The following is a 21,507-nucleotide window of genomic DNA, read 5'->3' as shown; positions in this document are numbered from 1 at the left end:
AGCTGCAATTAATTCTGACTGGAGTTCCTAGGGATGGCTATAAATGAATAAGGTGGTAAATGGCATTGCAGACTGTGGAAAACTTTTGAGCAAAATTTGTACAGAAGCAGGGAACTTCATACACAGTGCTCTCAAAAGATTATGGGTACCAGAGCGTGGCCAGAGCACTGGGAGCTAGAGAAACGTACCAGGAAACTAGAACCTCACCCCAACCCCCTTGTCAGCCCAGCCTTCAACTACCTGCCCCTCAAGTGCTGCACTCCACCTGGAGCGAGCCCCACCATTCACTAAACATCTCCTGTCTGCCTACCTTTTCTTCTCTCACCATAGATGAGAAAAATACAGCCTCTGCCTGGGTTCAAATCCCAGTTTCTCCACTTACTGTCTACATAACCTCCTTGAACTTTGGTTTCCTTATCTGTGAAATGATGATAATACCACCCTTAGTGTTGAGAGCAATGAGATTCATTCCGTATCACCCACCACAGCTGTTTGACAGTGAGTACTCAATAACTGTCCAACTAAACACCATTGCTCCTAATCAAAAATTAAAATTTTCAACATCAATTAATCAAAGAAGTAATAATGAGGCAGTTGTTCCTAGAAACTGCTTAAATGTCTAAATTTGTAAAATAAACAACATAAAAAAATACTTGATTGTTAAACAGCTTTGGGTTGGCCAAAAAGTTCATTTAGTTTTTCCCATGAGATGGCTCTAGTAGCGCGCTTAGTTGTCTTTAGTTGTCTTCCAATTTCATTGGAAACAATTTTATTAGATGGTATTGTGACAGCTGTCCTATCAGTGTGCATTTAAAAAAAAACTTACCAAAATTAATGAATTTTTGTTCAGCCATTTTAATAAGATGGAAGAAAATATGCAACATTTTTGGTGTATTATATGCTTTATTATTTCAAGAAGGGTAAAAATGCAACTGAAACACGAAAAAAGATTTGTGCAGTGTATGCAGAAGGTGCTGTGACTGACTGAACGTGTCAAAAAGTGGTCTGCAATGTTTCTTGGTACTACCGATGTTTTGGCCAAATACTCCTTTGTCTTATGCATTGGGAGATAAGTGGAAGCATCTCTGGCCTCTACCCATAGAAGCCAATAGTGGGAATCAGCTGACACACTCAAAATATCCAAATCATTAAAGTTACTGGTGAAAATGAAAAATGTGTTTTTTATTTTACAGAAAAAACTAAAAGGACTTTTTGGCCCACCCAATAAAAATGTATGAGCATTATGGGAAGGCCTCTAGTGTTTCTTTTGAAGTCTACAATTTTTCAATACATTATACTACCTAGATAAACTGGTGTTTTGTTCCTTGGACTCTCCCTTTCTACACTAAAAAAAAAAAGTGTGTGACTAACAGCTGCTGCGATTTGTACTTCTACCGCAAATCTCCTCCCCCACCATAAATGAAGACCAGTTCATCCCCCACGAGAGAGACACTCCACACAACAGCACAAGGCAAAACCAGAGAAAATGCCTAGGTCCCCACTTTTCATTTTGCGGTTGTGTGAAGAGAGAGGAAGGTTAATCACAGTAAAGCTCCCTTTAACACAGGGTCTCCCTCTAGCTGGGCAATGGCAGCTGTCGGGTTCAGAGCCCAGCTCTACTACCAATCGGGTAGTTCCTGGACATACCATTTTATCTTTCTCCCCTAGTGTCCTCATATGCAAAACAGAGCTCATAACTAATACCCCTACATCATGGGGTATTACATGATTCAAACCCACAAAGTATCAGGATGACACCTGACAGCACCCAGTGATAATTTCTGTTACAATGTTTGTATTTCCTATGATACTGGGACTGGGTGCCACCAGAGGGAGAAAAAGAATCTCCTAAGCATTCTGAGCAGTGACTACTGAATGGAGGGCATACTTTTTAACCAATAAGAATCTCAGGTTTTAAAACACAGCAACAGCCAACGGCCTCCATCAACCACAGTGTAACTCATACAGCCACAGGCCCTTCTCCCTCCTCTCTGACAACTGCTAACTCTTCCTGATTCAGGACTGAAGTTCAGAAGGACTTCCTTCAGGAAGCATTCCTGTCTGATCCAAGAGGTGGGCATAAAGGTAAACCATCAGAAATTAGAAAAGGCCAATGTAGAAACTGGATGAGAAATATTGGACATTATTTAAAGACTCATTCCTGAATTACATGTATTTTTTGCTCTTCTTTCCCACTGGCTCTGGTTAAGTGAGAGAAAGGAGACTAGTGCTTCTTGAGAATCTACTACATGCCAAGCACTGTGCCAGGTACTTTACACACATGATTCAGATGAATCCTCACAACGGCCCTTTGGGCCTATTAGTGTGAAAACAGAAGGAGGTTAAGCAAAGCGACTTCACTGCACCAGTGAACTGAAGCTAAATCCAGGTCTGTTTTCCTGGAATACAGGTGCTATTTCCACCCTAGCACACCGTCTACAATTACCCTGCCCTCTCTGAGTGAGAACTGAACCAAAGATCTAAAGATAAACATGTGTCTTTGGTGGTCTGTAATATTTCACTCTCTACATTTCATCAACTGTATACCATTTTCCTTTGCAGTTTTATCCAGAAGATGTGAGCAACTGAAATCCCTACCATCTCTTGACATTAAACAGATCTCTCTCCAAACAGCAGAAATAACTCATCATCATATCACAAGGAGAAAATGACTCAGGGTACATTATATACAAGAAGGTAGTTAAATTCCAGCTGAAATGAGGAGGGGACACAAGGATGCTGCAAAAAAGTCAGAGAAAAATGTAGTGCTTTCTTTGCTGCATTGCATTCTAGAAATGGTCCAAGGCCAGCAGTTACATGGTGTGGTCACTTGGTTTGACAACTGTCTCTGACAGAGCTGTTTTCACGCATTTAGAAATAAGTCCAAGGTCAACCTGGACTGGTTAATCTCTTCTTCCAAATCACATTTAGGTTACCATGACAGGCTTGAGGTAAAACTATGTGGTAAACACCAAAAGGTCATTTATTACCGAACAGAGCCACTGAATCAAAAGCCAGACTAAGTTAAAAACTTTTGCTTACCAAAGTCTTGTTACTTTTTGATAAATACCTGTTGAACATACAAAGTGCTGAGTAAAGAAAGACAAACCATATCCCTTCTTCTAATAAACTCATAATCAAACTGGGGAAATGTTATATAAATAATCAATTACAGGCAATCCAAGATGGCAGAGGAGTTAGTGGACCTACACTAACCTCCTCCCAGGACCAAACTGGCATTACAATTAAACTGTAATCATCCTGAATAACCAACTGAACAACAGCTGGAGAGAGGCCTTATAACCATGGACAGACTGAAGAAACCATTCCATCAGAACATGACTGGTATGGAGTGTGGAGGGGAAGCGAGAAGGCTGGCTGGGCTCCCACAGGCGGCAGCTGAAGTGTCGGAGGAATATTTCGGTGGCTGGAGGTTTCCCCCTGAGAAGTATGGGGTCTAAACTCCAGGCTGGGCTCCCCAGCCTACAGCACTGGAGCCAGAAAGGAACCCAGAAAACATCCAGCTGTGAAAAGTACCAGGGTTTCTGTCTCCAGGGAAAGATGGATGGAGACACAGGGAGCCTTTTAAAGAGCCAACACACAAAATTTCATTTGTAGCCACTCCCCCTGGGCTCCAGCAAAGAGCGGGCAGGTGGACTGGAGCCAAGTGAGGAGAGTTTGGGGATGGTGGCTTTGGGGAGAGAAATGAGGGAGCAGATGCTAAGATCCCGTTGCCGAATCATCCCCCATACTGCAGGAGCCATCTTGCTCAGGCAGACCACTCCCTTCTGGGTGTCATCAGTCTGAGGAGAAGCAATAGCCCCACCTGCAGGAATTATTCTGCTCCACCCTATGGTCCTTAAGCCTGACTGCTGAGTGCGGAGTGACTAGATTAACAACTGAGGAGTCAGCCACACACACACACACACAGCAGATCCCTGGTAGTCTTGAACAGGCTGCCTAAGGCCAGACTGGGACATCACCTAACATCACCAGAGATGTCAGAAAGAAAAAAACATAATTGAGCAACAATAAAAAAAATGTTTAAAATACAAAATAAAAAAATAAAGCTAAAAAAAACCCAAAAAGAAAAAAAAAGCGGTAAACACTGGTTGCTACCAAGATGAAATCCACTGTGGTCTTCTTCATGATTTGCAATATTTTCTCTCCTGCATAGTTTTTTAACATTCACTTCTAGTCCTTCAAATTTGTCTATTAAGTCAATAGTTTTTATGTTGTAGCCTCTTTCAAATCTCGTATTTTGCTCCTCTTTTCTCTTAATCTAGTTTATCTTCTTGTTTCCTCTTCTTATTTTTGTTTCAAATTCTATTTTCTCTCTTGCTACAACTTGTTTCCATTCTTCACTTTTACTATTTCTCCTTCATCCATCCTCTTAAAACCATTTTTTCTTGCCGTTAGTCATCTCACATTCTTTTTCCCATTCATAAAATACTCTTATTCTCTCAACTTCTATCAATCTTTGATGTTGGTTGTAGATATAATGGCTGTTTTTGTATTTCTTCAATTTTATATCTAGATTTTCAGTAATTTTGTATTTCAAATTTCAAGTTTCACCATTTTCCTCTCCTACTCCATTTGGCCTCATTCCTGCCCTTTCCTTTCTTTGTTTTTAAATTTTAATTTAAAATTTAACCTGTCTTAACCTGCTTTTCATTCCTCACTCTTAGTATTCCCTTCTCCCTCTATCCTCTCAAAATCACACCTCTATCCTCTAGACATCTCTTAAGCTTTTCTTTCTTTTTTGTTTCCCTCTTATTCCCAGCCCACCAATATTAATCTTTGCTTATCTATCGACAGTGCTGTGGTGGAACATTTTCTCCCACTTGGATCCTATTTTTTCCTCTATGTATTTTTTTCAATTTCTGTTTAAACCTAATACTCTGTTTTCCTCTTCTTACTCCATTCCTCCTCCTTCCCTCCCTTTTTTGCTTATGATGTAAATTTACTTTCTTTCTCTCCGTGCCTTGTCTCTATTCCCTGCTTGTATTAGTGCTCCTCCCTCTACCCCTCAAAATCACTTTTCTTTCAGTTAGTCATCTCATATTCATTTTTCCTTTCTTATAACAGTCTTAATCATTTTACTACTTTATTAATATTTGCTCATTTACTGCAGATAGTATAATTGTGGGAGGGGGTTATATTTCTGGGTGTGCGCTTGTTTCCTGGGCTGGCAAAACCTGTACAACAGCATAGAAGACATGGTGGGCAGAATGACTCTCAGCCAGCCAGCCAGAGGGAAGGGCCCACCAAAGAAGGACTGAACAATACTCAAAACCCAGACTTACAGCCAAGATGGAGGCCTTACTAGATACACTTTTCCTCCTCACACAACCAAAAGGACAACTATAAATTTAAAAACAAAAAACAACCAGAATTGAACTCTATGGAAGTTTGACAACCAAGGAGTTAAAGAAGAAACATTCATCCAGACTGGTAGGAGGGAAGGAAACAGGCAACCACGGCAGTTCCACACTCACGAGTGGGATAAATCAGGAGAAACAAATAGGGAGTGAGATAGATCATGCAACTCAGTGTTCCAGCATGGGGAAATAAAGCCTCAAAACCTCCGGCTGTAAAAACCTGTGGGAACTGTTGCAGTGGGAGAAACTCTCACAGGAGAGTTTGTTGGAGGGATCCACAGGGTCCTTGCATGTACACAAACCCACCCACCTGGGAATCAGCACCAGAATGGCCCAATTTGCTTGTGGGTAGCAGGGGAAGTAACTGAAAGCTGGGAAGAGACGAGCAAACAGCACTGTCTCCTCTCGGACCCCTCCCCCACATACAGCACCACAGTGCAGTGACGTGGGTTGCCCCACCCTGGCAGATACCTAAGGCTCTGCCCCTTAGAATTTAACAGGTGTGTGGAGACAAAAACATACAGCCCAAATGAAAGAACAGATCAGAACTCCAAATTTAGAACTAAGCAGTGAAGAGATAGCCAACCTATCAGATGCAGAGTTCAAAACACTGGTAATCAGGATGCTTACAGAAATGGTTGAGTGTGGTTGCAAAATTGAGTAAGCAGTGAAGGCCGTGCAATGTGAAATAAATGAAAACATACGTGGAACCAACAGTGAAGGGAAGGAAACCAAGACCCAAATCAACAATTTAGGGCAGAAGGAAGAAATGAACAATCAAGCAGAACAGAATAAAGAAACAATTCAAAAACAATCAGGAGAGGCTTAGGAACCTCTGGTGCACCTTAGCCATTCCAACATCTGAATCATAGGAGTGTCAGAAGGAGAAGAGGAAGCAAGAAATTGAAAACTTAGTTGCAAACATAATGAAGGAGAACTTCCCCAGTCTGGAAAAGGAAATAGACTTCTAAAAAGTCCAGGAAGCTCAGAGAGTCCCAAAGAAGTTGGACCCAAGGAGGAACACACCAAGGCACATCATAATTACATTACCCAAGATGAGAGATAAGGAGATACTCTTAAAAGCAGCAAGAGAAAAGGAGACACTCACCTACAAAGGAGTTCACGTAAGACTGTCAGCTGATTTCTCAAAAGAAAACCTTACAGGCAGAAAGGGCTGGAAAGAAGTATTCCAAGTCATGAGAGGCAAGGACCTACATCCAAGATTACTCTACCCAGCAAAGCTACATTTGGAATGGAAGGGCAGATAAAGTGCTTCCAAATTCATCACCATCAAGCCCTTATTATATGAAATGTTAAAGAGACTTATTTAAGAAAAAGAAGATGGTCAAAAACATGAACAGTAAAATGCCAACCAACTCACAACTATCAACAAATGAATCTGAAAAATAAAAACAAACTAAGCAAATGACTAGAATAGGAACAGAAGCACAGAAATGGAGACCACATGGAGGATTATTAGTGGGGAGGGGCATGGGGGAGAATGGGGGAAAAGGTATAAGGAATAAGAAGCATAAATAGTAGATACCAAATAGACAGGGGGAGATTAAGAACAGTGTAGGAAATGGAGAAGCCAAAGAACGTATATATATATGACCCACGGACAGGAACTAAGGGGGGTGGAATGCTAGAGGTGTGTGTGTGGGGGGGGGGTACAGGGTGAAGAGGAATAAAAGGAAGAGAAAAATGGGACAATGGTTATAGCACAATCAATAAAATATATTTAAAAAACAATCAAATCCAATTACAACCAGAGAGCCCACATAAATGGCATAAAGGTCATCCCAAGAGCATCAAGTTCAAGAGCTCGGGAGACAACACTACTGAATCCCACAGGTCTCCTACCACAAAAGGTAACACCATGAAGACAAGGAGTCAAAGCAGATCTATCTAACAAGCAGAATCAAACAAGAAGAGTCACCTAAACTGGGGAGACAACGAAAATATCTCCAAATGAAAGGTAAGGAGAAATCCCCAGAAAGAGTGATAAATGAAACAGAGACAAGCAAATTATCAGTCACCGAGTTCAAAATATTGGTTATAAGGATGCCCAAGGAGCGCAGTGAGAACTGCAAATAACTCCAAGGAAGGTACAAGGAACTTATTGCAAACTACACCAGCATGAAAAAGGACAGAAACTCAAAAAGACACAAGAGGAAATAAAGAATAGGTTATCTGAAGTGAACACAGTACACAAGATTAAAAGCAGGCTAGATGAAGCAGATGACTGAATCAGCAAGATGGGGGTAAAGGCAGGAACAAATTCCCAGGCAAAGGAACGAAAGGAAAGAAAACTCAAAAAAAAAATAAAGAGGGTTTAAGGGAGCTGCAGGACAGCATGAAATGTAATGACATCCATATAATAAGGACACCAGAAGGAAAAGAAGAGGATCAAGAGATAGAAAACCTGTTTGAAAAAGTAATGACAGAAAACTTCCCTAACTTATTAAGAGAAAAAGTAACACAAGTTCAGGAAGGACAGAGGGCCTCAATCAAGATGAACCCAAAGAGGCCCACTCTGAGATTCATCATAATTGAAATGGCAAAATTTACCGACAAAGAGAGAATCTTAAAGGCAGCAAGGGAGAAACTGCTAGTAATGCACAAAGGAGCTCTGATAAGGCCATCAGCTGATTTCTCAACAGAAGCACTACAAAGCAGAAGGGAATGGCAAGAAATATTCCAAGTAATGAAAGACAAAAGCCTGCAATGAAGATTACCATTCACAGCAAGGCTCTCATTTAAAATGGAAGGTGAAATAAGAAGTTTCCAAGACAAAAAAAAAGATAAAAGAGTATACCTCCACAAAACCACCACTGCAAGATCCGCTAAAGGGACTGCTTTAAGATGAAGAATAGAAAGAGAAGAACACAGGTACAAAGAAAAATAAATAGCAATGAACAATTACCTATCAATAATAACCTTAAATGTAAATGGATTAAATACTCCAATCAAACGACAAAGAGTAGCTGAATGGTTGACAAAACATCACCCACACACATACTGCCTACAAGAGACCCACCGCAGAACAGAAGATCCACACTGTATGAAAGTGAAGGGATGGAAAAAAGTATTCCAAGCAAATGGACATGAAAAAAAGATCTGGGGTAATGCTTGTATTAGACAAAATAGATTTCAAAACAAAGACCATAAAAAGAGACAAAGAAGGACACTACATAATACTTAAGGAATACTCCATCAAGAAGTGTAAACACATATGCACCCAAAATAGAAGCACTCAAATACATAAGGAAAATCTTGAAGTACTTCAAGAAAGATGTCAACAACAACACACTCATTGTAGGGCATTTTAACACCCAATGTCAACAATGAATAAATCTTCCAAGCAAAGAATCAACAAGGATAATGTGGCACTGAATGACACTCTATATCAAATGGACTTAATTGATACATGTAGAGCCTTCCACCCAAAAGAAACAAAATATTCTTTTCAAATGCACACAGAACATTTCCAAAGACAGACCACACAGTAGGACACAAAATAAGCATTAACAAATTCAGAAAACTGAAATCATATCAATCATCTTCTCAGATTACAATGGCTTGAAACTAGAACCGATCTCAAAAAACCCTCAAAAATATTCAAATTCATGGAGACTGAATAACATGCTATCAAATAATGAATGAGTTAACAATGAAATTGAGGGCGAGAAAGTTTCTGGGAAAAAATAAAAATGTACACACAACAGCCCAAAACCTACGGGACTGCGAAGGCAATCATGAGAGAGAAGTTCATAGCTATATATGCCTATGAAAAAGNTCATCTTCTCAGATTACAATGGCTTGAAACTAGAACCGATCTCAAAAAACCCTCAAAAATATTCAAATTCATGGAGACTGAATAACATGCTATCAAATAATGAATGAGTTAACAATGAAATTGAGGGCGAGAAAGTTTCTGGGAAAAAATAAAAATATACACACAACAGCCCAAAACCTACGGGACTGCGAAGGCAACCATGAGAGAGAAGTTCATAGCTATATATGCCTATGAAAAAGAGAAAAATCTCAAATAAACAACCTAACCCTACATCTACAAGAACTAGAGGAACAACAAGAAACAAAGCCCACAGTGGGCAGAAAGAAGAAAATAATCAAGATCAGAGCAGAATTAAATGAAAAAGAACAATCCAAAGGATCAATAAAAGAAGGAGCTGATTCTTTGAAACAATAAACAAAATCAACAAGCCTTTAACTAGACTCATGACGGGGCGGGGGGTGGGTGCTGAATAAATGAGAAAAGAAAGAGCAGAGATTAAAAAGGATTTTAAGAAATACAAAGGATGGCAAAAAATTGCTATGAACTATGTGACAAGAAATTGGACAACATGGATGAAATGGACAAATTTCTAGAACTACATAATCTTCCAAAACTGAATCAAAAAGAAACAGAAAGCCTGAACAGACCAATAACAACTAGTGAAATTGAAGCAGTAATCAAAAACGCCCAGCATACAAAAGCCTTGGACTGGATGGCTTCACAGGAGAATTTTACCAAACATTTAGAGAAGAGCTAATGCCTATACTTTTCAGACTATTTGAAAAACTTCAAGAAGAGGGAAGACTCCACAACTCTTTTCATGAGGTCAGTATCATCCTAATCCCAAAACGAAGAAAGAAAAGAAAACAAAGAAAGAAAACTGCAGGCCAATATCACTGATGAACATAGACGCTAAAATCCTCAATAAAATATTGGCAAACCGCATCCAACAATACATTAAAAAGATCATACACTATGATCAAGTGGGATTGATCCCAGGGATGCAAGGATGGCTTAATATTCGCAAATCAGTAAATGTAATATATCACATAAACAAAAGGAAAGACAAAAATCACATGATCGTATCAATAGATGCAGAAAAAGCATTTGATAAAGTACAGCACCCACTAATGATAAAAACGCTCAGCAAAGTGGGAATAGAGGCAGCATATCTCAATATAATAAAGTCATATGCTAAAAACCTACAGCCAACATCATACTCAACAGGTGAAAACTAAAAGCTTTCGCCCTGGGATCAGGAACAAGACAAGAGTGTCCACTTTCACCACTTCCACATAGTATTCCATATAGTACTACAAGTCCTAGCCACAGTGATCAGACAAGGAAAAGAAATAAAAAGCATCCAAATTGGAAAGAAGGAAGTAAAACTGTCATTGTTTGCAAATGACATGACTGTATACATAGAAAACTCTATTGGCTCCACCAAAAAAAAAATACATGACCTGAGAAGTGAATTTGGAAAATTGTGGATAAAAAGTCAACATTCAGAAAACAAAGGCGTTTTTGTATACCAACAATGAAATATCAGAAACAGTAATCAGGAAAAATATCTCATTTATTATACAACAAGAAAAACTAAGCACCTAGGAATAAATTTAGCCAAGGACATAAAAAGACCTGTACTTGAAAACTATAGAATGCTGAAGAAATTAAGATACAAAGAAATGGAAGCATATACTATGTTCATGGATTGGAATAATTAACATCATTAAAAATGTCCATACTACCCAAATAGATCTATACATTTAATGCCATCCCTATCAAAATAGCAATGACGTATTTCACAGATTTAGAACAAATGTTTCAAAAATCTATATGAAACAAAAAACAAGCCCAACTAGCCTCAGCAATCTTGAGAAAGAAGAACCAAGTAGCAGGGATCACAAATACCTGATTATCAACTGTATAACAGGCCACTCTAATCAAAACAGTCTGGTACTGGCATAAGAACAGACACATGGACCAACAGAACAAAGCAGAGAGCCCAGAAATAAACCCATGTCTCTATGGTCAATTACTAGTTAACAAAGGGGGTATGAGCATAAAAAGGAGTAAAAATAGCCTCGTCAGGTGGTGCTGGGAACACTGGAATAGTACAGGCAAAAAATGAAACTAGCCCATCAACTTACACCATATACCAGAATAAACTCAAAATGGATAAAAGGCTTACACATAAGCCGTGACACCATAAAAGTCCTAGAGGAAAAGATAGGCAGTAAAATTTCAGATGTCCCCCATGCAGCAATATTTTTGCCAATATATCCTCTATGGAAAAGGAAATAAAGAGTGAAAAAAATGACACTGCATCAAATTAAAAAGCTTCTGCAAGGCCAAAGAAAACATCATCAAAATGAAAAAAGAACCAGCCATATGGGAAAACATTTTTGCCAATGATACTTTGAACAAGGGCTTGATCTCCAAAATATATAAAGAACTCACACAACTCAACACCAGGAAGACAAATAACCCAATTAAAAAATGGGTAAAGAATGTGAACAGCCACTTCTCTAAGGAGGACATACAGAGGGCCCAGAGACGTATGAAAGGATGCTCAATATCACTAGCCATCAGAAAAATGCAAATTAAAACCACAATGAGATACAACCTCACACCGGTCAGGATGGCCATCATTAACAAATCAATAAACAAGGGCTGGTGAGGATGTGGAGAAAAGGGAACCCTAGTGCACTGTTGGTGAGAATGCAGACTGGTGGAGCCACTGTAGAAAACAGTATGGAATTTCCTCAAAAAACTAAAGATGGAGCTGCCTTTTGACCTAGCTATTCCACTGCTGGGATTATACCCTAAGAGCCCTGAAACACCAATCCAAAAGAACCTAGCACCCCAATCTTCATAGCAGCATATTTACAACAGCCAAGTGCTGGAAATGAGTGGATCAAAAAACTGGAGTACTTTTACACAATGGAATTCTATGCAGCAGGAACAAAGAATTCCTACTTTTTGCTATAGCAGCGATGGAACTCAAGAGTATTATGCTAAGTGAAATAAGCTGGGTGGTAAAAGACGAAGAGCACATGATCTCATCTATAAGAGGAACAAATGAACAAATCTCACCTAATGAACAAATAGACACAGGAGCACAATAGAACCAGAGTCATGGAAATAAGGAACAGACTGACAATGACTAAATGGAGCAGGGAGAGGGATAAGTGGGGGCAAGAAGGGGAAGGGTCTAGTCAAAGAACACATGTAAATGACCCATGGACATGGACAACAGTGTGGGGCCTGACTGTGGGAGCAGGGGTGTGGGCAGGGCAGGGGAGAGCAATGGGGGAAAATTGGGGCAACTATAACAGAACAATAATAAACAAACAAACAAATAATCAACTTCAGTAAAGTGTGGTAACTGTTACTACGTAAGCAGTCTGAATAAAGGACTCTGCATACTCCCACAGGCATGCAGAGAATTACTGTTTTCTGGAGCAAAGGGCTTTATGGGTGTGTGGGTGTTGGTTTGTCTGTGCTGGCATCACAGCAATAGTGACAACTTAGGACATGAACCTGGCCTCATCAAGGCCATGGAAGTAAGGCAGATAATACACAGCAAAGTCCAAGAATGTAACACAGAATGTTGTAGCTGAATGGTGTATCAAACTGCTGCAAAACTCAAATGATTCCAGGATGCAAATGAATGTCAAAATGCACCAAAGCAAACCTGGTAACTAGCAACTGACACTACTTTAGTGTCTGGAGACATGAGGAGGCTGTAGCAAACTGGAACAAGCTTGCCTCGTCAAGAAAAGCAGAGGCTGTGAGCCCCAGCTAATTGGTGCTCTGCACCCAAGGCTTCTGATTTTTCAAGTGGAGACAGAATCCAGATTTCAATGCTCATTTTAAAAGTTGATCCTACTTTTAAACGTTTACCCAACGGATTAAAAACAATTTAAAAAGCATTATACAAGCCAAAACAAAATACATCTGCATGTTAGCTTTAATCCGAGGGCTGAGAATCTACCACCTCTGGTACTGAATTTGAAGTAGAGGAAAAGACTGATAATGCGGGCTGGGGACAAACTGTGAAGGCCCTTGAGCACCATGCCCACTCTACTGACAATGTGGGCATCCTGAAATACAATGAGTAGATATCTATTTCAGAAAAAGCATCTCTCAACCTATGTTAAGGGAAGTGGCATTTGAGAGTACTGGCTAGTGGCATGATGGACATAGATTCAGTCTTTTCTATAGAAAAGACTGAAAATGGAGTAGACCAGCAATGAGTTAAAGACATTTGTCCAGATGAGAAAAATTGGAGAGCAGAAGATGGCTTTTAAAGAAACAGAATAATTAGGGAATAGAAGCTGTGAGAAAGAGAGAGGAGCAAAAGATGATGACAGAATGACGCACTTGGAGACCAAGTGTGGGACAGAGCCCTGCTCAGTCAGGACTCGAATGCTGTGCACTTCTCTCTGGCTTTTTGTTTTTGTCATGGATTTCTCACAAATCAGAATTATAGTATTCCTCTCCCAAACTAAACATGGCTATTACCACGAGACTAAAAAAAAAAGTCTCTAAGCAATTAAACAGAGATGCTGTGATGGTTAATTTTAGTGAAACTATGGTTCAACTTGACTGGCTGCAGGTACCCAGATTAAATGTTACTCAATGTTACTTCTGAGCACGTCCATGAGATTAGCACTGGTAGACTCAGTAGACTGCCTCCCCCAATTTAGGTAAGCATCACCCAGTCTGTCAAGGGCCTAAACAGGACATGAAGAGGAAGGAGGAATTCAACCCCCCCTTTTTTGCTCCCTGTTGTGTGCCTGAGTTGGGACACCTCATCTTCTCCAGCCTCTGGAGTGAAACTTAAATCGCTGGCTCCCTGGTTCTCAGGCCTTCAGACTCAAGCTGAATTACATCATCAGTTTTCCCCAGTTCCCAGCTTGCAGAAAGCAGACTGTGGGACTCCTTAGCCTCCATAATCATGCAACCCAATTTGTCATAATAAATCTCCTTTTATACATATAATTTTCTGCTGGTTGTTTCTCTGGAGAACCCTAATACAGATGCTTTTCCAACATCTAAGGAATTCAGCACATTAATGACAGCATGAATTCAGTTTGATTAAAAAGAAAAAAACAATCCAAAGAATAAAGGACACTTTCAGTTTCAGGATATGCTGTTAGGGGAAGCCTAGGGCTTTGGCACGATCAATCACACACTGGTATTCCTGAAATTGTTTTTAAATTGTTAGGTTTCTTCACTTGTCTCTTCTTATACGTATATTTTCTACAAAAACAGTTTGAAAGGTATAGTATTTTCATAAAAAACTGCTTTTTATGAATTTTTTTTACTTTTTTTCTTAATAAGATTTACCTCTCTGTTCTAATTGCTAGTTCACAGATTTGGAAGATACTCTTACGTTAGTCAGGATTTTCAGGTATCATTTTCTTTCAAATCAGAAACTCACTTCCATATTTCTATTGATAATATGATACACAGTGTGGGTTGTATGTGAAACCACACTGAACTGCGCTGTCCCCAAGCACCAAAAAGTGAAATTGAGAACAGCTTCCACGAGGATGTAGGTTAGGACAGAATCAAGCTGCTTTTGTACACATGTCCAGCTGCATCGGAATTCTGAGCTCAGATGCCGGGTACGTCTGTGAGCGCATTTACACATGTTATCTTTTGCCCAGGGTCCTTCTGGGCCTGTCGGAACTAAAACTATGCACATAATGAGTAGACTTAGCAAAGCCAACTGTGCAGTGTCCAGAAATACAAGAAACAGGGAAATAAAGAGGACTTGGAAGGCTACAATTAGGTGGAGTGAGATGGCATACACAAAGAGGCAAAAAATAATGATCTAAAACAAAAATAGCCCTTGATGTCTTAAAATTTAATTTCTTTTCTACAAAAACCATCATTCTATCACCCACACTGAGTTAGTTATGTATTGATTCAATTATACATTTCTGTGTGTCAGAACACACTTTCAGCTGTTTTGAAAAAAACAAAAACCAAAAACTTACAGATTCACAGGGTGTGTCTTTGCACCTGAATGTAACTGAAACCTACTATAGGGTGATGGAATGAGGGAAAGTGGGTCTAATGATAGGCAAATAATACCCTTACCTTTAAGTTGATGTCATAAACTTAGTGTAGTCTTTTAACAAGATTATATAAATATGTATTTCAGAGGACTATACAAGGCAGACCTCCAAAACTTGGGAACTTATTAAAAATTGTGTATTTATTCTTACATGTTTAAACTTCAGTCACCTTCAAAGTATTTTCCAATTGATGCAATACACCAGGGGTGTCAAACTCATTTTCACTGGGGACCACATCAGCCTCGAGATTGCCTTCAAAGGGCCGAATATAATTTTATGACTGTATAAATGTAACTACTTCTTAACAGTTAAGCAAGAGCTTGGCACTGCCACCAGGTAAACAAGGTTCAGGGCCAGATAAAATAAGGTGGAGGGCCGGATTCAGCCATGGGCCTTGTGTTTGCCACCTGTGCAATATAGCCATTGAGATATTTTTTCCACTGCTCAAAACAGTTTTTTGGAACTTGTTGATTTTGATGCTTTTTAGTGCTTCTGTTGCTTTTGTTTCACCTCTTCCATATTGGCAAAACATTTCCCTTTAAGGACTTTCTTCACCCAAGGAAACAAAAAAAAGTCGCAAGGGGTGAGATTGGGTGAATAGGAAATGTGGGGCATGGGGGGGTCATACTGTTTTTGGTGAAAAACTGCTGAACACTGCGCAGTGTGAGCAGGTGCACTTGTAGCTCACCCATCATGACATGGGCAAACACACTGAAAGGGTCTTTAAAAAAATTCACTGAAGATAAACACAGCCTCCCACAACAATGCCAGCTGGTACGTGGATACAGATGGGTTCCCAGAATTACTCTCACCTAGAGGGGGAAGCCTGTACTACAAGAGGCCCACCCTCCAGAAGGTAATTCCAGTTTTTTGGGGGTCCCCTTTCATATGAGTGAAAACACACAAAATATGACAGTATCTTAAGGACAATGCTGAAAGGAATATAAGGAAATGGCTGTCACACCTTTGGTTAACACTCCACAAAGACACTGTTTTTCACTCACCTGTAAGCTTCTTGAGTAAAGAGAACAGGTACTATTTTTTCATCCCCTACAGTACTCAGAACAACGTCTGAGTAGGCCCTTGGTAATGGCTCTCGAACTGCTCACTGAAATTCTCTAGGACACAGTTCTCATTCAAAACTAGCCACCACGCACAGTGAGCACTTCTAAAGGTACTGCTATCTATAGGAAGGGGTAGGGGCATCACAAAAACATCCGAGAACATTGTCTTGGATGAGTACTCTCCAAAAAAGTGAGGCTTCAGATGTCACTTTTACTGAAAAATAGACAGAATTTGTGTCTATGGAGGCTTGTATCACCCACAGCATGGAAAGTAAGTAAAGAGATGGGGTGGAATGAGTAGGGACTGTGTGCTGCAGCCAAGAGGAGGGGAAGAAGCGAACGCTGGGGTGGTTTTCTTCTGCTCACGTCTGCACAGGAACAGGACAGAGAGGGCCAGAGCTCAACTGGGTTTCATAGTGTGATGCGCCTTCATAAACCAGTTAGTCCACAGTATAACCACCACCATCATGCCTCCATGACCCATTTGGACTGCTACTCAAATGAATTCTGCTGCTTATAAAGTACTAAAGGATTAGCAGCCAGAGAATCTGAGCTTGTAGCAACTACGGTCCTCCTCAATAATTTTCAAACTGTTTCAGCCATAAGATATCTTCTTCAAATACAATTTTATAAATGACCCCTATATATAAAAAGGATAAAATCAGAAATGCTCCGATTCATTACTGAGGTTGCAGTTGGTAGCCTGGCACCCTGCTTGAGGCACCTTCCACAGAATCACTGTGGATGGAAAATCTAAAAACTACTTATGGTTCCAAACTCCTCACTTGGTGAGGTTAAGCACCTGCCCAGGCAATGAAAGAGCCAGAACTAGAATGCAGGAATGCCCACACCCAGAGAGGGTTCTTTCCACTACATTCCACACTGCTTCCAATGAACAAAGGAGGAAGACAGAGGTCACACTTACCATCTTTGTTCAGCCATTGCTTTCTTGTTCTGTACACAATGAGCTTGTTGTGGACATACGGTAAAAGGAACTTGACACACCAGCTTTCCACACCTAGTTTGTTTTCCACCAGGACTATGGGACTCCGGTTATACCTGGCTTCAGGACACGGGATCAGGCCAATCTCATCTCTTTACATGTAAAACATAACAAACAAAGATAAGAATACTACCTTTTCACAATTTTCAATCCTACAGAATATTTTTAAAAATCCACATAGCTCCCTTTCTTAACATTACCTACCTCACCTATTGGATTGACAGAAATTTTAAAAACCCACCAGTTTTTTAATATGACAATAGTAAGTACTGTGGCTCCCTGTTGACAGGATTGAAAATTGGTATAATTTTTTGATGGAAATTTAAAATGTCATTTAAAATTCTGAGTACACAGTCTTTGACTCAGTGATTCCACTGCTCAAGAATTATCCAATGCCAAAATATATAAATAGAATGTTTACTTCAATACTGCAATAAAACTGGAGTGAATCTAAATACATATCAACATAAGAGTGGTAAAATATAGATGGCTTATCCATGTGCTAAGAGGCCTACAAAAATAAGGTGGATCTGCACATGCTGGGACGGAACGGGAGCTAGAATCTATCAAACAAACAAACAAACAAAAGCAAAATGACAAATACAGTGTACACCGCAAAGCCCTCGGTATAATTCTTTTAAAAAGATATAAAAATGCATTAACATTTTTCTTGGAAGGGATAACAAGAAACTTTTGGAGTGCTAAAAGATTTTATTTTTTTGGTTTAAATTTTCTAATCACTTATAGGTATTATTTCTATTTTTTTTAATGTTAAATATAGCTCCCTGGGTGGTATAGCTCAGTGGATTGAGTGCGGGCCTGAGAACCACACGATCACGGTTCGATTCCCAGTCAGGGCACATGCCTGGGTTGCAGGCCAGTTCCCAGAAGGGGACACATAAGAGGCAACCATACATTGATATTTCTCTTCTCTCCTTTCCTTCCCCTCTAAAGATAAATAAGTAAAATCTTTGAAAAAATGTTAAATATATTTGTCTGCTAATAAATGTATGTGGAACAGAAACAAAGGATCAATAAAAGTTATTTTGTCATTGAGATTGTGGACCAGTTTTCCTTTTCTTTATAACCCTTTAAGCCTTTTAAAATTTTTAATTTTTTTAGCCTCACAGGAGGACTATACCTGACTAATATACAAGTATGTTGCAATCTCTGGTATCTCCTGGTGCTGGGATTTCACTACATAAAGTAGAACATTTAGAAAAACAACTAGAATTACAGTCAAAACCAAAAAACACTCAATGCCATTATTTCAACAAAGTTTGTTCTCTGAGGTCTAAAAACCACTTCCAACACTGCAAAGAACTGCAAAAGTCAACAATATGAATGTTGGAGTAACAAGAATAAAAGTATCTTAGCTTCTGGGTATAGTCTATTTTTTTGAGGGGGGGGGATAGATATTTTAACTTAAATTCACAATGTAAAAACCTAGCTTGCTCCATGTTTATACCCAAAATAAAATGCCCAACTAAGTGTACCTAAATGACAGAGCAGTTATCTGTTAGAAGTTATCCTTCTAACCAACTGAAAATCCGAAAATGCCGTGGATACAGTAGGTGCTCAATAACTGCTACGGAAAGGCTGATTATCCTTACACTTTGGTGATAATATTCAAATAAATAATTTTCAAAGAACATCGCTTCTTGATTCTGCAAAAGAACACTACCTCTGATTTCCTTCTGATGCAGTGGGTCTGAGCCCTAGCTCTGTTAATGTGATATAACAGATCACGCCACCTGGCCTCTGCAGATCTCATTTTCCTCATTTCTAAAACGTGGAATTGCACCAGACCTCTAAATAAAGGCAATGGACTGCTGGGTCTCATCCAACTTTCAAATTTTAAGACTGAGAACCCTGGTTGCTATTCTCATGTAAGAATGAAAACAGCTTTATCGGGGAATAAGAAGGACTAGGAAATTTAAAAAAAAACAAAAATTAAAAGGCATTAAGTGTAGAGACAAAAGCACTTGATCTTCCAAGGTTCAGGGTCCCAGCTAGTCTGCATTCTATCGTTGACAGTCAATGTGAACTGGGCAAGTCATTTGTCATCAGTATCCTCATTTGAAACACAGGAGTAATAATGCCTTCCCTGTCTGTTATGAAAAACAAATAATACATATGTAAAAAAATGTGGTAAGCTATGAAGTGCCAAAGATGAAGTATATTACCATTACTTCTGTTAAGAGCCTGAGGTCAAACTGAAAAGTCCCTTGCTTAACAGGTACTGAGAAAGTGAGGCAAAGAATGTTAAGCTAAGCTTTTATCAAGTTATTTGACCCTAAAGATACAGTGCTTTGCTGCTTCCTAAAAATATAACAAGTGCTTCAGACAGATAGGTAGGTCAGTAAGCTTCCAAGTAACAGTGTGCTTGACTTCAGACTTCTATGCCTGGTCCCTTAGGTCATAGTCCACTTTTTTCAGACAATTTAGGATTCCAGAATCATTTTAAAATTGGAAGGGACCTCATTCCTTCAGTCTTTCATTTTATCAAATGAGAAAACAGAGGTCCAATAAGGTCAGCAGGATCACCCAAGGTCATCTTGCCAGTGGCTAAATTAAAAATTGGGACTTTCTAATACTTAGCTTCAAACCCATGAAGCCACAGTGAAGATAAAGACATCAGTGAAGACAAGCAGGATTTAGAATAATTCCTTCTAGATTTCTGGTATTTAAATTCTAACTTCATACTCAAGAAAAGTTGGAAAACTCAGAAAAAAACAAACTAAAAGTCATTTGTCATCCCTCCACCGCTGTTACATTTGGGTATGCATCCTTTTTTTTCTAAGTACTTTATAGAATTGGGATTATATTGGACATACTCCTCTATAATCCTTTTAAGAACGTAATTCACAGTAACCATTTTCCAACTAATTTATATATTTTTTCATGGTTGCAGTGAATGTGCTATGAATATTGAATACATCTTCAGTTATTTCCTTATGAAATAGTCCTAGAAATTTCTGAGTTTTGCCTTGGCCCGGGGGCTCAGTTGGTTAGAGTGTTGTCCCAGTTGGCTGGAGCATCATCCTGTATGCCAAAAGGTTGCGGGTTCAATCCCCAGTCAGGGCACATACGGGAGGCAACCAATTGATGTTTCTTTTCACATCAATTTCTCCCTCTCTCTCAAATCAATAAACATATTCTCAGGTGAGGATTAAAGAAAAAGAAAAAAGAAAAGAAATTTCAGAGTTTTTCACTACCATCAAATTTCATTTTATATTTTTAGGTTTCTGGAAATTGAGACTGGTGGTATTTACAAGGATACGAAAGTAAAATACCTGCATTACCAAGGTCATAGGATTTTTAAAGTCATGAAGACCTGGGACAGTAATGAAGTTCTAATCTTTTTTGAGTTACCACAATGCGCAGTTTTCAGGTTCCCTTTGAAGGATGCTCCAAAGGAGCAGCAACATGGAACGACCTGACACACTTAGTTTAAAAGACGACATACAGCAGAGTACATCTGGAGTGCTTCACTTCACAATGGGGTTTCACTGCCTTCCAGATGAAGTTCAAGGTCTACCTAACACTGCTATCGACTTTGTTCCTCATGTTTACACAGTTTCTCCTCTGTGCTTTTCAGAAATATCATCAATCAACTAGAATAGGCCCACTTATTATTCACAAAACCCAGGGTCTGGCAGAAGTAATGCCTGCTTGAGTGTGGTTGACAGGGAGCGTGAATGTCTCCCTCCAGATGAACAGCAATTTAAACATTTCACCTAACATGTCATACGGTGTGCTTGAGTGTGATATTGTTTTGTTACAAAATTGCATGCTTATGATTTTGTAATAAGAAAGGGGCCTTATTTGTGCCAGAGCCTATATTAACCAGCTTTCCTTTGGGAGGGAAGGACGGTCCCCAAAAACCAAAACCAAATCCTGGAAGGTGGAATGACTAAAGAGAAAACAGCCTGAGGACTCAGGACAAATCTTTTAAATCTGACAGGTATTTTATTTTTGTTTCTTCTTAATCTGGAATTTTTTTCTAGAATGACCAAAAAGGAAAGTTAGCAAATCTAAAGGAACTGACTTTGTGTATCACTGAAATTATATTACTAACCTTATATAGAAAATACCTACACAAATTACTGTTTACTGAGTGTTTGTTCTATGCAATATTTTATGTTAGGTTTTAAATATACTATTT

The 21,507-nt window shown here is 39.2% G+C and overlaps 1 protein-coding gene across 1 annotated transcript in view; it reads right to left on the bottom strand.

Annotated features, from left to right (window-relative positions):
* Positions 1–21,507, bottom strand: part of PTAR1 (protein prenyltransferase alpha subunit repeat containing 1) — a 57,908-nt gene that overhangs the window by 32,348 nt on the left and 4,053 nt on the right. The window contains exon 2 of the mRNA XM_037061690.1: positions 17,262–17,431. Coding sequence (XP_036917585.1) covers positions 17,262–17,431 — 170 coding nt within the window. The remainder of the gene's footprint in view (positions 1–17,261; positions 17,432–21,507) is intronic.

This window comes from Sturnira hondurensis, unplaced genomic scaffold (genome assembly GCF_014824575.4).
Source record: "Sturnira hondurensis isolate 20B ecotype Veracruz unplaced genomic scaffold, ASM1482457v3 Scaffold0013515, whole genome shotgun sequence".
NCBI classification, from domain to species: domain Eukaryota; kingdom Metazoa; phylum Chordata; class Mammalia; order Chiroptera; family Phyllostomidae; genus Sturnira; species Sturnira hondurensis.
The sequence above is the reverse complement of the archived record's forward strand: the minus strand, read 5'-3'. Positions and strand labels throughout refer to the sequence as shown.